This window comes from Callorhinchus milii, unplaced genomic scaffold (genome assembly GCF_018977255.1).
Source record: "Callorhinchus milii isolate IMCB2004 unplaced genomic scaffold, IMCB_Cmil_1.0 Scaffold1, whole genome shotgun sequence".
NCBI lineage: Eukaryota > Metazoa > Chordata > Chondrichthyes > Chimaeriformes > Callorhinchidae > Callorhinchus > Callorhinchus milii.
In genome coordinates, this window is record NW_024704742.1 from 51,111,197 (window position 1) to 51,126,726 (window position 15,530).

Sequence of the window (15,530 nt, forward strand, 5' to 3'; positions counted from 1 at the left end):
AACAACTCCCACTGCACATTCAAAAAACAAGTGAGAGAATATACCTTGTATATTTTCCAATCAAAACAGAAATTGATAAACTGTGCACAAACATGCATGCTTCAAAACTATAGTGATTCCAGGCCCTGGAAAATTATTGAGCTGGCTCTGCAAGGTTACAAGGTTTGCACGAACAAGAAAAAGCCTGAAAGAATCCTCTGGGGTGTGCAAACAGTGTCTCCCTGGGCTGAACTTGCTCTGAGGGTTGACTAACCTGTCTGAATCATCAGAAACACAGAGTCGCGTGTACACAAGTCATGTGCACTGGTAAGGTGCGTGATCACCATTAATTATTCCTATCAATAGGCATTAAAACAAACTATTTACACATAGAATAAAAATTAAAAAAAACAAACCTAGCATTTGATATAGCATCTTGATATAGTCATTGCAATGTCTCAAAACGCTTCACAGGATTTCTGTAGAGTATAGTGACTATTTGTAGGTGAAGGCGGCAGCCAATTATGTCCCACAAACAGTGATGAATTAAATAATTAATTGTAATTGGGGTATTATAGGCTACAAAACCAAGAAAAACGTTCTGCCCTTTTTAAAGAGATTTTTTGGGAGGTCATTTGAGTGTCAGACACCTGTGGAACCTCATCACCATGCTTAAGAGTATTCAAACCAAACTAAGAGTTTCATGCATCCCATTTACACATGGAAAGCCCAGAGATAGATTGTGGGAATGGAATGTGCATTCTCTACTTGGAGGGATGCATCTGGCTTACCTAATTCTGGAAAATATTAGGCATAATTTGGCATGAGCCAAGATTTGGGAACCATAGAGTGTGCATTGGGGTACCTCAAGAGTCTAACCAGCTAAAATTACATAGATTGCCATTGAGAGCACTGCCTAGCAAGCTATCCTGCTGCTTGGTCCAGCCAGGACCATCATACCCATTAGGGTTTTGGCTTGCAGAGTTAGCGGGAGCTGAGTGGGAAGAGTCCCTGCGTGACTCTTGTGACTTGTGACTGGTTTGCCCTTCCACATCCTGCTATTGAGCCAGCCTGGCTGTACTGCCATCAGCAGTGCCCTGCAATACTGCGGACCCACCAAGCTCAGGAACTGGACCAGAGGGTTGGCTCGATTCTAACATTCCATTGCCAAACATGTCACCTAGCTCCAAGGAGACCCCGCATACCTCCCACCCCCAAGGATAATAGTCACTAATTGATCATTTGACAATCCTACAAGCGAGGTCCAATTTGAGATATTCTTATGTCAGACTTATTGAATTACTTGTGACTTCTGGTTTGAAAACATCAGATGCACTTTGTTTTCTTTGACTGACAGCTTTCAAGATTCAGGATTAACAGTTTGCGAATCTCCTAAATAAAACTGCTTTAAACATCTGCAGTCTGCAACAAATACAGTTTATGAAAATGGCAGATCTATCTCCCGTTCATTTATCTATACAGCTGCCTAGCTGTACAGATTGATGTTATTTACACATTTTCTTTCCCTCAATCTTCATTGATGCAACAACTAAGATTCTTAATCTTCACTTCTGTAGTAATTCCTGATTATTTTTATAAATTAGTTTTGCAAAGAAAGACAAAGAAAATTTAGGAGTGGGAATAAGAGTAGATGGACATGTGAAATCAGAATCATGCCCTTGTTTAACCTGAATTGCTACAGACAAATATGCTGATTGCAAAGAACAGGTTTTTCTTTTATAAGTCAACTGTATAAATATTACCACACGCACACACACTCAGTCGCACGCACACACATCAACACCGAAAGCTCACATGTAATTGTGGGAAGACTTATGTGTCTCACCTGCTCAGCTCCCTCCCTCTTTGCATTGTAGGTGTCCAGGTGTTCCTGTAGCTCTAACACACTAAATTTCAATGTCTCTAACAATCCACACGAGAGCAGCTGTAAAAGAATAAGTACAATGTTTGCAGAGATTTATATACCTGGTGTTTTACTGCAAATGTATGCAAGAACAATAGTCAGAAAACTGGGGGATACAGTTGCAGATTGGGTTAGTGAATTCTTAGAATGCATTGGCATGTAAGTTTCTTTACACAATTTTAGAACTATTTTTGATCTTCAAAGCACCTTCTAGTAGTATAAGACTCATACGGTGCTTTGATCCTCACCACTGCAGTCACAAAACACTGGTTTATTGCAGAACTACATGTTTCCATGTGGAGCGCTGCTGAGCAGAAGTTATGAATCTCCAAAGGGAAACTGATCAAGCACCACCTAGTGGTCAGCTAAAAATCCTCAATTAGCAGTGTGGTATCAGCTCCAGCACTGGGAGACAGGGATAATTGAAATAAATAGATCTGAAGGGGAAAAAAAACTAAACAGATAATTTAAGAGCTTAGAAATCTGCAGGATTCAATGATCATTGGAGCAAGATATTTGTAGATAAACTATTAGTGCAATGTACAGTACAGTCTAGTCATAAAATATTACTCGTAGTTATTGCTGTGCTGAAGTAGAGGACTATTTTCATGTCAACATATAAATAATCTGTAAATAGGAGTGTGTGAGTCAAGCTACAATTTACATGGGATAGCCCTTTTGATAATTAAAAACTATAACTGGAATAAGTTTAAACCTCCTTGGACTTTAGGAACCACTAGAAACTAAAAGCAAAAATACATTAAGAAGTGCTCAATTTCTAGGGAAAACCTTATTCACTAATGAATGTTAATTACTTATTTGCAAATCAAATATATCAGGTAAATATAATGCATTAATACAATTAAGAGTGTAACTGAAGTAGAGACTTACAGTTTCAGCATCCAAAAACACTGTAGGGCAATCTGAACATATCATCATTACTTCCAATGAACTCTTGAACTTTGACCCAATTCGCTGCAAACTGTCCCCCAAATGACTGACGGAATCATGAGTTATGGCACAGAATTTCTTCTGAATGCTCTGCAAACAATAAGCCAAGAATTCAAGTTAGCCTGATCTTTAACCCTTTATATCCTATATTGTTTATGCGCTCTGGGACCCGGAGGGCGAAATACAAATGCAAGATGTTGATGATGTTGTTTGTTTCAGCTAAATTTCAGATTAGCAAACATTTAGTGTTTATAAACCTAATGTGTGAACTACAATGTTTGAGAGAATCAGATATCTTACTTTGCCACTGATCAAAGAACAACACCAAAAGTTGCTGTGACTTCTGCAAATATCCTGCAGTCCCAGCAACACTAAATATCTCATTTTGATGAACAGACAGAACATGCAAACCAAATTTCTGCCCCTGTTCTCTGGAACTATCCTGGAGTCCCTCTCAGCGCTTTGTGATGTTGTCCCAATGTGAAAGGTACTATATAAATGTAAATTTGTATTGTACTGTATGGAATTATCCATTGCTATTTTTGCTTTTTGAGATATATATACACACACACACACTGTGAAACAATAACACAAACCGATGGATCCCCAAACATTTATAGTAGTTGCAATTTCATTACGGTGAACAGTAACAATTTCATTCAGGAGTGGACCTTTGGTTTAACAAGCCTACTTGTCCAATTTCCCAGGTATCAGATCACGTCCTTTCCTCACAATTACTTTAAATTAGCAGAAATGTAATAGGTATTAATGGAATAGTTTCTGTTCATTTAATAATAGCAAACGGGACAAGACAAGATAAGCTCTCATCAACTTTAGAGTGTCTGAACTCTTAGCAACAGATGCTTATCACTATTTATCCTAACTCAGTGTGGAACATGACATAAACACTTTAGCAAACAGAAAAATAAACATGGCTGTCACTGAACATTCCGACTATTGATTTCCTTGGACTGCTAGTAAACCTATAGATTTTCAGCATTAAATAAAATGCATACTATCTGAAAGGTGGTCACTGACCTGAAACAATCTAGAGAACACATGAAATGTATGCACAGCACTGGAGCCATCAGTGTCAGACAACATCTGGTTGACATGACAACGCCAGGCTTCCTCCTCATCCTCATATGCCACTGGTTGGAATGCTGCCAAAATGGCAGAGAGAAATGGTGAAGGAGGTGGTGAAGTCTGAACCTCTGGAAAGCCTTCCTGATCTCCCTCATCTTGGCTGAAAAGAAAACAGAAGAATGTTCAAAGCAAGCAATCTAATTCACACGGGGGAAAAGAATTTTGGATTAACTCTACTCACTGGCCTTTTGGGATAAGTAAAGCTTACACAATCCTTACATTTGTTACGGTGTCTTTCATGTCAGGAGGAAGTCCCTAAGTGGAATGGCATCGCCATAAGTATTAAAACCAGACATGAGTTCCATATATACAGACCACTTATGCATGGAAATGTTCCTTTGTCTGGAATGCAATGCCCACTCTCTCTGGAGGACGCACACCGCTTACCTAATTTGGGTATTAAAGCGTCCAAGCGTTTTGTCCAGCTAAAAAACAACCTACCAACTCATAAATTACGTCTTTGTCTTTTGGTAATAGGAACAAAGCCAAAGGATAAAGCCAACATTATTTACTTATAACAAATGCACATCTCGTATCTGTGAGACAATTGGAGAGGAAAAGCTGCAGATTCTGAAGGTAATGGTTTGTCTGAAAGAGGAAAGGGAAGAAAAACAGGAGACCACATTGGAACAGATGAGAAACTAAAAATGGATCCAAAAAATAGAGCATTAATTTAGGATTTCAGTATAGTTTGTTGCAATCATTTAGAAATGTTTTGAATATGGTTCATCTTTTATAGCTTTCACAATTACCATGCAATTTTTGATTTAGTTTCTACACAGCACTTTTTTCCCACTAGTTTTCTCCCCTGCTGCTTGCCTGAAGGCTTTTCCTGCTATCGGTATAGTTTTATGGATGACCTCCAGCAGCTCACCTGAGTGGCTATCATGAAGTTTTCAGCCTTGCGTATGTTCTGACGGGCTGATCGATCACAGGGGCCTGACAGCTGAACCCCAGGCCCATCTTTACCCAACATTCATCTTAGTCCCTTAGCAGACGTCTCTAGACAGTGGTCAGGAGTGGGAGCCCTGGCTAATTTCCCCCTCCGGAAACGAGATACTGAAGTCAATAGTACGCCCCAGCTACAAACCTGAGCTCAACAGATAAAGAATCAGGAATCAAACCTACAAATCTCTGATCTGCCTTCACCATGAGGCCTTCAGAAGACCGACAACATACTTTCTTAGTGATGAATATTATCAAGCAACATTTGAGAAATGGAAGAACTATAGACAAAACGCTGGGTACAAAATAACCCTGAAATTGCATTTGTTTAAAATTTGGAAATATATCTGCAATTCTGCTATTGGCACACAGCGAGTGGCTGAACATTACATGCTAGAAGGAACAGCTTTTAATTTCAAATTGAACAAGCCTTTTTCCAAGGTGCAAATCTTCCCTTAAAAATATAATTGAAACAATGCAACATTTAGATTCCCACTCACAAAAAGCTTTACCAGTGCTGAAAATCATTAAACTAATCAAATAATTCTTACCAGATCACAAGTAAAGCAAGTTTTGAAATGAACAGCCATGCCAATGTGCTCATTTATGTTTCCAACACATTTTCTAATCGAATGAAAAACAATTACAGAATATACTTTCAATTGTAATTTAAAAAACAAAAGGCTGTACTCACTTTCTGAGTTTACTGAAAATTCTTACAAAACATGTAGAGTAAATGAATTTGAGACTGCTCCTACTTAGTGCAGATGAAAACATTTCTACAAATGTTGAGTAGTCAAATTGCTACTCTGCGCTAGATGGTAGATTGTCTGCATATGAACGCAGTCAGTATCTGCACACACAATCTAAAGTGTGTTTTTTCCTTTGGAAAAGTGACAAGATCTTCTGCTGCCGTAGACAATATTTTTTAATTATCTTAAGTAAGGTCTATTTTGAGAGGGTGGATGCATCAGAGCCAGTCCATTTACAAGTACAATCAATTTAATGGGATTCACACTTAAGAAGTTCTGAAGATCTCTTCTTGGTCGTATATCTTATATGGTAGCTATTGCTGCTAATTGACACATCAATCTTTTTTATTTTACTTAGGGAAAGAGCATCATTTATTACACCCGTTATATTCCTTCTTGAGGTTAGTTACTTGCTCCACACATCCTTCACATGGTTGAGAAAAGATGGTTCGATAGAAGGCAGCAGCATAAAAATAGACCAGAGAGGATAAATTTTCAAAACCTAATTCCACACAGTCTTTCCATAAGTGTGGGTAGTGTCATATGTGAATACACAGCTAATAACAGCACTCATTCATGTCATGTAGACATGCTGTTGTCTGGTGTCAGGCTGGCTCAGTTGGTAGCACTCTCGCCTGAGTCAGGAGATAGTGGATCTAAGCCCCACATTTTCATTCCCCCCACCCCCTCCATTTCATCTGGCACACCCGCTCCCTCCATAACCCATAAATGTTGTTATGCTTCTGGAAGGGAAACACAAAAATATTGTTTATGCGACCCGCGGACATTTCACAAATAAGGCATCTGACTCTCAGCAGTGAAAAGATTGGACCACCTTGGTCTAGACTGAAGAGCTTCAGAAGACATTGAACTGAGGTCCCATCTGCCTGTTCTGGTGGATGTTAAAGATCCGTTGGCACTAATCGAGGAGGTACTTTCTACTGATGTCCTTGCAAATGACCTCCAAATAAAATTAAGTCATTCACTTCTAAGGGATACTGCTGTGTACAAATTGATAGCCATGATTGTCTACAAAATACATTGTCACTAAACTTTACGGTAAAGCCTGTGAATTGCTTTGATTTGTCGTCTTGATATGCCAGGTGCTTTATCAAATGCAAAGATTATTATTATCATCATTAGTTCCACCTTTACGCAAAACAGAAATGTTTCCTGTATTGGTAAAGGTACATTTTGCATGCCTGCAAATTTTAACAGTTAAGATTTCTGACTGATTCTATTGTGTGTGGCACAAGGTCCCTTTAACAGTTTTTTCTCATGATTGTTTCATGAGCCATATGCTATTCTCAGTCCTGCACTGCGCATTACATTGAGGATTCTCTTCCCACCTCTGATATATGCCACTGCAGAAGAGATGGTGGACCACACCACATACAAAAGCTCCAAGCACTAATAAATTCCCAGCAAATGGTTTGAAAGGTTTTCTTTTATGGGATACAGTACATAGGTAGTTTGGGACATACATAGGTAGTTTGGGACGCGATGGCCAGGAAGGTGGAAGGCGAACTAGATGGATCTTGGTCTTGTTTTGTCTAGCATTTTTTATGTTCTTATGTAAGATGGTTAAAACTGAAGAGGCAGAAAGGTTTTGTAGTCTACAAAATGCTTTAACTGAGGACTCTCGACTCATTTAAGAACCAAACCAACTTGCTACTGTAAAAAGCTAGGGCTGGTATGGATCAAATGTACCCAATCTCTGAGGACATTTAATCCACACCGGCTCTACCTTGTTCAACCAAACATTTCTTAATCTTGTTAGAAAAATTCTTAAATAGGTCAATTAGTTTACAGAAAGCATTGGGTTGATTGTTGATGAAATTGTATTGAATCAAGTACTATATTTTGCAAGACCTCTCTCTTTGACTGTGTGTTTCAGTCACCTTTCCACTTCTCACCTTTGGTTCCCACCCTCAACTTGGATGCCCAGCTAACAGTGTCAAACACTCTGAGACATGCCCCAGATGTGAAAGATGACATATAAATATATATTGTATTGTATAAAATATTGTGAACGCATGCCATTTAACTTGATGCATTGCGGGTTATCTTGTGATGACGAAATGTTCAAACTAATGTCACATAATTTGCTTTGGATGTCTGGCACTTGCATTGCATAACGTTGATTTTAAATTGTTCCAAAAACAAAGGATTTTCTTTTCCCCTTCAGAGATGGCTCTTCCACTATATTTGATACTGCTGTGACTTAAAGGAATAACTGCACACAGCAATCCTTCGATTCTTTGTAACTATTTTACCTTGAATGACCTGATAAATCTGCCTCCTCTTCTTCACATCTCTCATCCAGCTCTTTAAGGGCAAGAGTGACATCCTCTTCACAGATTGATTCAGGAGAGCTCTCAGGGGCAGGAAGCTCTTGATATCTCTGGGATTCCTGCACTTCTTGGTTGCTGGCTGAACCCGAGTCACTAGCGGTGCTAGCCAGTTCATCCTTTATCACTGCTCTGCCATCCTGCAATCAAACACACAACTAGAAATATAACACCAACTCTTCTCAGAGTTACTCCAGGCTTGTAGGTTTAATGCCACAGTAGAATACTGTATTAATAAGTTGAAACCTTCAATTCATGATAGCTTAAATTTATGGGGGGAATAGATAAAGAGGGGAAATCCTCTAGAGCTGGTAAGCTTTACATTGCTATTTAAGTGCACTGTTCTGATTCAAGAGCATGTGAGCAGTGAGGTATAGGTTCACAAGTGATTACACGTGACATGCAAGCTCCCAATGTAGGCCACATGCTGAATGAAAGATCATTTACCCGAAGGTAATGTTTGGGGTGGGTAGGAAATCAGTGACTGGAACACGTCATTTTCCGGTGGTCAAGGACATCATTTACAACAGTGGAGTCTTGTAGCTCAGTGGGTAGAGCTTTCACCTCGCAAGCGAGAGACCTGGGTTTGATTCCTGGCAGGGCAAAATGTTGGGCAAGTTTCCTTACTCCAAACTCCTCTTTGTCTAGCAGTAAGTAGGAACCCGGTTGTTAGTCGATTGGCGTATCGCTTTTCCAGGGATAATAATCCCTTCAAAATAAATAAAAATCATTTAAGCGCTCAATCCACTTAGTAAGAAATATCGAGTGGGCATTCATGATTTGTTTTCCTTCTTTCAACTTTTCAATTAATTGTTCCTTCTTACCAATGCGGCCAGATTGGGTTGTTTATTTAAACAGACAAAAACAAATCTTTCTCTCCCCCCTCCCCCCACCGCCTTGTACTAGGTGAGCACCTTAGCTAATTACCAAAATTTATTCGAGTCGAGCAAGAGTGACAACCAGCATTAGGATTTGCAGCTGCTGACACCAGTCTGAAAAGCCAGATTTTCACAGATGGAAGCAGCTGCGATTCCGAGACTTTGTTCCGATGATTAGACTACTCAAAGACTTTGTTTTCGCTGCTAATTTAATTCTCTGTTCATCATTATTAATACAAGGGCAAAATCTTTCTCTCTGTGTATTGGATGTGCAATTGGGTTTCTTCTTCTCCTCCAACTTTATAGAGACTACTCTACATCTGTGTTCAAAAGAGATAGATCAGTTCTGTGATGAATTCTTGGAATCTTCAATCTTTCCGTTTTAATTGATTGGAACAGCCTGTTATAATAAAATAAATAATTCTTGCACATAGTCTTCTAGACGTCTCAAAGCGCTTCACAGAATATACTGTAAAGTGAATTGACTGTATATTTGTGGGCAAAATGTGACAGCCAACTGCGCACAGTTGTTACACCGGTTTTGATCCACTAAAACTTAGGGATTTTTTTAAAATCAAAAAGCTGCAAAAACTTCCAAAATGTACAGTGTGAGCTGAAAGAAGAGAAGTGAAAGGTGAAAAAGGTTAGGTAGAAAATAGTAAGTTTTTTTTAAAAAAAGGAGAAAGAGCAGGAAAGAAAGGGAATAAGAACAAATAACAACAGGATGAGCACTGGTAAAATGTATCAGAGTTTTGCTTTGCATGTTCATTCTGTATTTAGTTTAGTATGGGTTAAATTACAGTAATAACTATTTGGATGTGTTGAATACCTTTCTTATTGTAATGCTAGTATTTTTCTTTGTTGCACTGTGACCTGAAACTTTCAGAAGCAGTCAGAAATATGAGTGTCTGTAAACCTGGTCTAAATGTAAGAGTGTAAGATATTTATCCTCATCAAGATGGGAAAAAAAGAAACGAGTACAGTCTTTTCCTTTCTGAAACAGAAAATAGAAGTTCTGGATTTAAATTTAGCAAGGATGATGGATTGAATGTTTTTTTCTTCTCTCTACTGAATGTAAGGGCCTTAGCAGTTTGGACATTCTTAACCCAGTTCCCAATTGGTACAAGCCCATAGAGTATACTTCCTCCATTCTACAAATCATTCCAATCTTATTTAAAGAGGTCATTGAGCTCTCCACTGCAGACAATTAAAATCTCTCACTGGTGAACACTCTTCTGAGGGTTGGGCTAAGGCAAATTGGGTTCTGATCTGTAAAGTTCATAATCAGAATTTGCTGCATTAATTGCGACTTTGTTTTTGAATATTGGAAACCGTTTGATTTGAAAAGGGCTAATTGTGAAACCCGAAAGTTGTCAAAGTTCACAGAGGTACATGTTTTAAAGACATACTTATCTAATTCCAGAGAATATTATGCACAGGCTGGCAAGAGCCAAAGCTTGGGAACCCCAGAGTATGTGTTAAGAGTATTGCTGGAGCTTGTCATTGAGAGCACTTTCTGGGTAGTTTCCCATTGCCTGTTCAGTTAGGACTACCTACCCATTATGGCTTGCATGGTTAACAGGAGCTGAGTGGGAGGAACCTGTGCTCCCAGCAAATGGTCAACCTGATGAAAATACTAGTGTAAAAATGGGAAAATGTTGCACTTTCTGACTTCCTAGAGTGGAGACTTTGATGAACACCAATATATAGGTAGGGGGGGAAGAGTGAGAATCAATAATAGAAATAGATACCAACTGTACTGACTGACATTGAAATTTAGCTACAATATTTAACCTAGGAAGAAAATCAAGAAAAATAGTTATATATTAAATTCATCACAATCTTACAGTGGTATAAAAGGGATGTTAGAATACTTACACATCAGGTTTAGCCCCATGAGTGACATTGGGCTTACTCCATGGATTAGATATTTTCACTCTGACACAGATGATATGCTAACTCAGCCAGCCTGAGGCTAGTACCCACAATTTCAGCACCCAATCATAGAGCAATACCCAAAGCCAAGAAAAGCTGAACATAGCCAAGCTATAATTAGAGGCGTTTTGGAATTAACCGCTTAGCGAAATCACCATTAACCTTGAAACCCAACAAGATCAGAAGTTAAAGAATACATTTTCATCTTTAAATCACACACAGGAAACTTACTGTACAATTTATTATACAAAGGAAGGTTTTTTTTAACCTGCGCTGACAAATCATGTGTCCGAAGGGAAACTCTTTAAAGGATCTTGGGACACATTCATCTCGTGCAATGATCACAGGCTAAAAATGTTGAAACATCATATGGTTTTGAGAAGCTGCGATGTCTGATTACGTTTCAGGACAGAAGTGTACAAGGAATAAATAGCATTAAAAAGATCCCAAGTCAGCCATGCACCAACCCATATTTCTACCCACATTGCTTCCCACCTCAGGCAGCTGGTTGTTAGCGCTATCTGGAGGAGGTGTCTCTAAATTTGGAGTCTCAGGTCTGGGGAGTGGTGCTTCCTCGGTCACCACACTGGTTGCTGTGTCTGTTGACTGCAGCAGGGAATCCACATGGTTTGGTACAGCATCATCTGTTGCTGAATCATTGTTTAGCTAAGGGAAACATACAGTGAATTACAAGTGAGAATAAAACCCATACAAATTTGGAATACTAGTTTTAACTACAATAAAGGGAAAAATAGTTGTTAACTCATTTACAGGAGGTAACTATTATCTGAAATCCCAGCATTGGAGCAACATGGTGGTCAGGAAACAAACTTTGGTGCCAGAACTGAACAATACTAGTGGCAAGTTCTACTGCCTCTAAGCTGGGCCAAACATTCAACTTTTGTAGAACACTGTGTCAGCCAGCTCCAAACCGGCCGAAAATTAAGTATTCAAACATACACTTGTACATAAATATCAGATAGTTGAATACAATTCTGTAAACTTTAAAACTCCACAGAACCTAAAAGGCAGTGTTCTTCAGTTTTAAAAGGGAATATTTAACTGCCATTTCATCACTGCTATTTCCTTCAGTCCAACCAACTCTTAACTAAGGATCCTTGTTACTTTTTTATATTGCAATAAGAATCCACATTCTAGGTTTTGAATAACTCTCAAGATTGGTTTGCATCATAGACCCAGCTCAGAACAGATCCATCCAGGCCCCAGAGTACTGTAGCATAAAATAACAGCCATGTTGTACCCAAGTCCTGATTCCCATTCTCGCTCCTGGCTTGGAGTTTCTCTGTTAACCACAGCAGCATGCACAAAGCAGGCATATGTTAGTTTAGTTAGTACAGCTTAAGCAGCCACAGTGTTCTTACCCAGTGATCGGCATCCCAAGAATTACAGTGATGAGCATCCTGTGTGGATGCAGCATTTCAATATCAGTCTAAACATTATGGGTTGTTTCATGATAAACATTATGGGTTGTTTCATGATTATGTTTGAACAATGCCCATCGCAGTAAACTCAAAGATTCATTTAAACAATGAAACAGAGTTTGGAAATAGCAGTCAACTTGGATTGCTGATGTCTGAGAGGCAACTGGGAGAACAAGATGACAGGTTAGTTTTCAGTATATAATCAAATGCTCTTCTGCACCGAAATCTATTTATGAGAGAATTCCCTGGTCAAAGTTGACTGTCTATCCCTGTGTGTTAGAACAGGCAGACAGGAAACTTACAAGACAATATGCAAAAACATCAAACCAAGATTTAAAGTTAAAAATCCATGAACATAAGAATTAGGAATGTTTGTTCTTCTCTTCCACCTTTCTATAAACCAGTGGCGCCCAATCCATGGCTCACGAGGGCGCCAAGAAGCGGCCTTGAACAGACGCAGTAGTCTAGGTCAGCCTGTGTTAAATCAATGTTTTGTTTCCAGTAACTACTGAGAAGCAATATTTGCATAAATCAAGAAATATTCAATCAAGAAAAATGTATTCGGTTGGCCACCACTGCTATAAACAATTAAGTCTCATTTGACCTCTGGAAATCTAAAGATTTACAGATTAACATATACATTACTTTGCTTGATGAATTTTGTCTAAAATTTGCATTAATATCTCAGAATCCTACTGGTGTCACTTTTAGCAACAGATGGACACAAAATTTTAGGAGCAAGAATTCACCAAAATTCACTGGCCATGAAGCTCTTATGCTGAGCTGTTCAATAACCTCGCTTTTTTTGCATCAATGGAAATGGTGATATAGAATACTTCACCACAGACTCTTTGTGGTTTTGGACGATATGGTAATCATTTGAAAAAGTATTATGCTAACAATTAAAAATTAGATTGTTTTATCAGTTTTTTGGAGAACCAACGTTTGTTGTAAATTTTAAAAAATCATTGTTAAATTATTTCCTTTAAATCTGTCAGGATCGTAATGGTTTAAGCACATGGTGCACAGGAGCAAATGGAGATTAGTCCCACTGTGAAGTTAGTTATGGAAAACTGGCTTAGTCTCCAAACTAAACAAAAGCAGTATAACAGCTGGAGGCAACAGCTGGCCTAAAAGGACTAGAAAAGGCGTAAATAACAAATTAATTTAAACAAAGAGCAATTTCTGATTGCTCTGATTGCTCTGTGAACACATTGCTGCATTATTTAGCAGTTTCATAAGAAGAACTGAACATATATTTCCAGTCTGGGATGATAAACTGCACAAATAAGCTGACTATGGCCCCACCCTGACGAATACTGACAAAATGTGGTTGAAAGCACATGTATTTGTACTTTGTTCTACAAGAACAGCTCGATTTAGAAAAACACATCTTCAAAAATAGAAAGCTAGGAATTTAAGGTTGAAACAAATCTCAGCTACATTTTCCACAAGTCCATGCAATGCGGCAATAAACACAGAATTACCCACCAAAACAGTACAATATGAAATGAAAACCAATGACTTACTATCTGTGAGCGGGACAGTATCTGACTAGCAGTCAGTACCTCCTCTTCCGAAGACTCGTCAGTGTCCTCCTGATTGGTCAGGTTCAGGCTGGGTGTGCTTCCTGAGTACTGGTATTCCTGCAGGGATGGGGTATCACCCTTCTCAATGCTGTCCAGCGAGCGCCTCCGCACACCCCAGTTAAAGTTGTCCATGCTTTCACCCTGCAACAGTTTTTGATTTGTTAAAGGTTTACAACAATAAGATCTGTGTTTTTTTCATAATCCTGTGTTTGCAACATCTACTTAAAAGAGTATACAGACATTATAAAACTCATGCCCTCTCATGTAATTGCCCCTTATGTTGGAGGCTACATCTTTCCACTGTGCACAGCTGTAAATTCCTAGACTGTTTCCTGAAATGCCCACAAGTGATTCAATATGTAATTTACTTGACGATAATAATACACCAAAACATGCAGCCAACAACATAGATTAAAAACACATAGAATCACTAAATATGTAGGTTTGGAAGCACATTACCAACTAAAAACAAAATTGTATTTGACATTTTCAGTAAATGTCTACATGAAACTCCTTACAAGTAAGTTGGATTTTATAATAAAATTGACCCTTTAATTCTGTTTTCTACATTATTGCCTTCATATCTCCTTGAATAACCTACCTCAACACGCACACACACACACTTAAACTGAATGTTTAAAGCTCTATGAAATAATATGCATCAACCTATTTAACATTTAGCACACATGAGACAGGAACTCAAACACTGCACCAGGCTGCAACTTACCTGCAGCTCCTGGTTAGCAAAGAAGAAAAGAGATGAGTGGCGTTAAAAAGTAAGAAAACAGAAATATTTGACACAGTGTAAGAAAGAGATACACAACTACATCTTGACAAACACTGAATGTGACGGGCACTGATGGGAGTGGACACTGTTCAGTTAACAAAACAGAGTATGTACACATATGATTGTCTAGTTTGTTACAAACTATATGAATTATTTACGACAGCCTGTGCATTTTTATAAAAGTTATTTTTATAAAATATTTATATAAAAGTTACCAGCAAGCAATTGGATGAAGTTAGTGCTATACTGGAGAACATTTTGTATCAAATAGTTTGAATATATTTTACAAAGATCGCCATAAGGATAATCTAGTTAGGAGGACTGTAGAAGACTAGATTACACTGGAAATGCTGTTAAAACTAACTAATTTTGATATATTTAGAAACATGGAACCATAGAAATGTATAGTAGTTTCTGTGCTGGCTCTTTTCAGAGCAATCTTTTCAGTCCTATTTACCTGTCCTTTCCCCATACACCTATAGTTTAATCCTTTTGAGCTACTTATATGAGCAAGTCTTCCATCTCAGTGATTGAGAAAGAGAGATGAGAAATGTCATTCTAATAAGTATTACAAGGTTAGAAGTATGAATGGATGTTTGAGTAAGAAAAATGAAGCTTATCACTTTGTAATAATGGACTATGACTCCAAAAGTGCTTTTGTTTACATTCAGTATTACCATTATACAATATTGGCCTTAATATTCCAGTAACCCCCCCCCCCCCCCCCCGGCTAACCCGACTGCAAGTGTCCGGAATTTGGAAGTAGCTGGACCCGGTCTGAACCCCCCCCACACAATTCCTTAAGCCAACTATCCACCCCACCAATTCCGAACTCCCGCCAGGCCACTTGA

General features: G+C 38.5%; 1 protein-coding gene across 1 annotated transcript in view; it reads right to left on the reverse strand.

The window, feature by feature from the left end:
- The window catches only part of fryl (furry homolog, like), a 164,999-nt gene that overhangs the window by 22,139 nt on the left and 127,330 nt on the right, over positions 1-15,530 (reverse strand). The window contains exons 52-57 of the mRNA XM_007892728.2: positions 13,833-14,033; positions 11,357-11,527; positions 7,974-8,188; positions 3,893-4,100; positions 2,795-2,944; positions 1,826-1,924 (exon numbers count right to left, since the gene is read on the reverse strand). Coding sequence (XP_007890919.1) covers positions 1,826-1,924; positions 2,795-2,944; positions 3,893-4,100; positions 7,974-8,188; positions 11,357-11,527; positions 13,833-14,033 — 1,044 coding nt within the window. The remainder of the gene's footprint in view (positions 1-1,825; positions 1,925-2,794; positions 2,945-3,892; positions 4,101-7,973; positions 8,189-11,356; positions 11,528-13,832; positions 14,034-15,530) is intronic.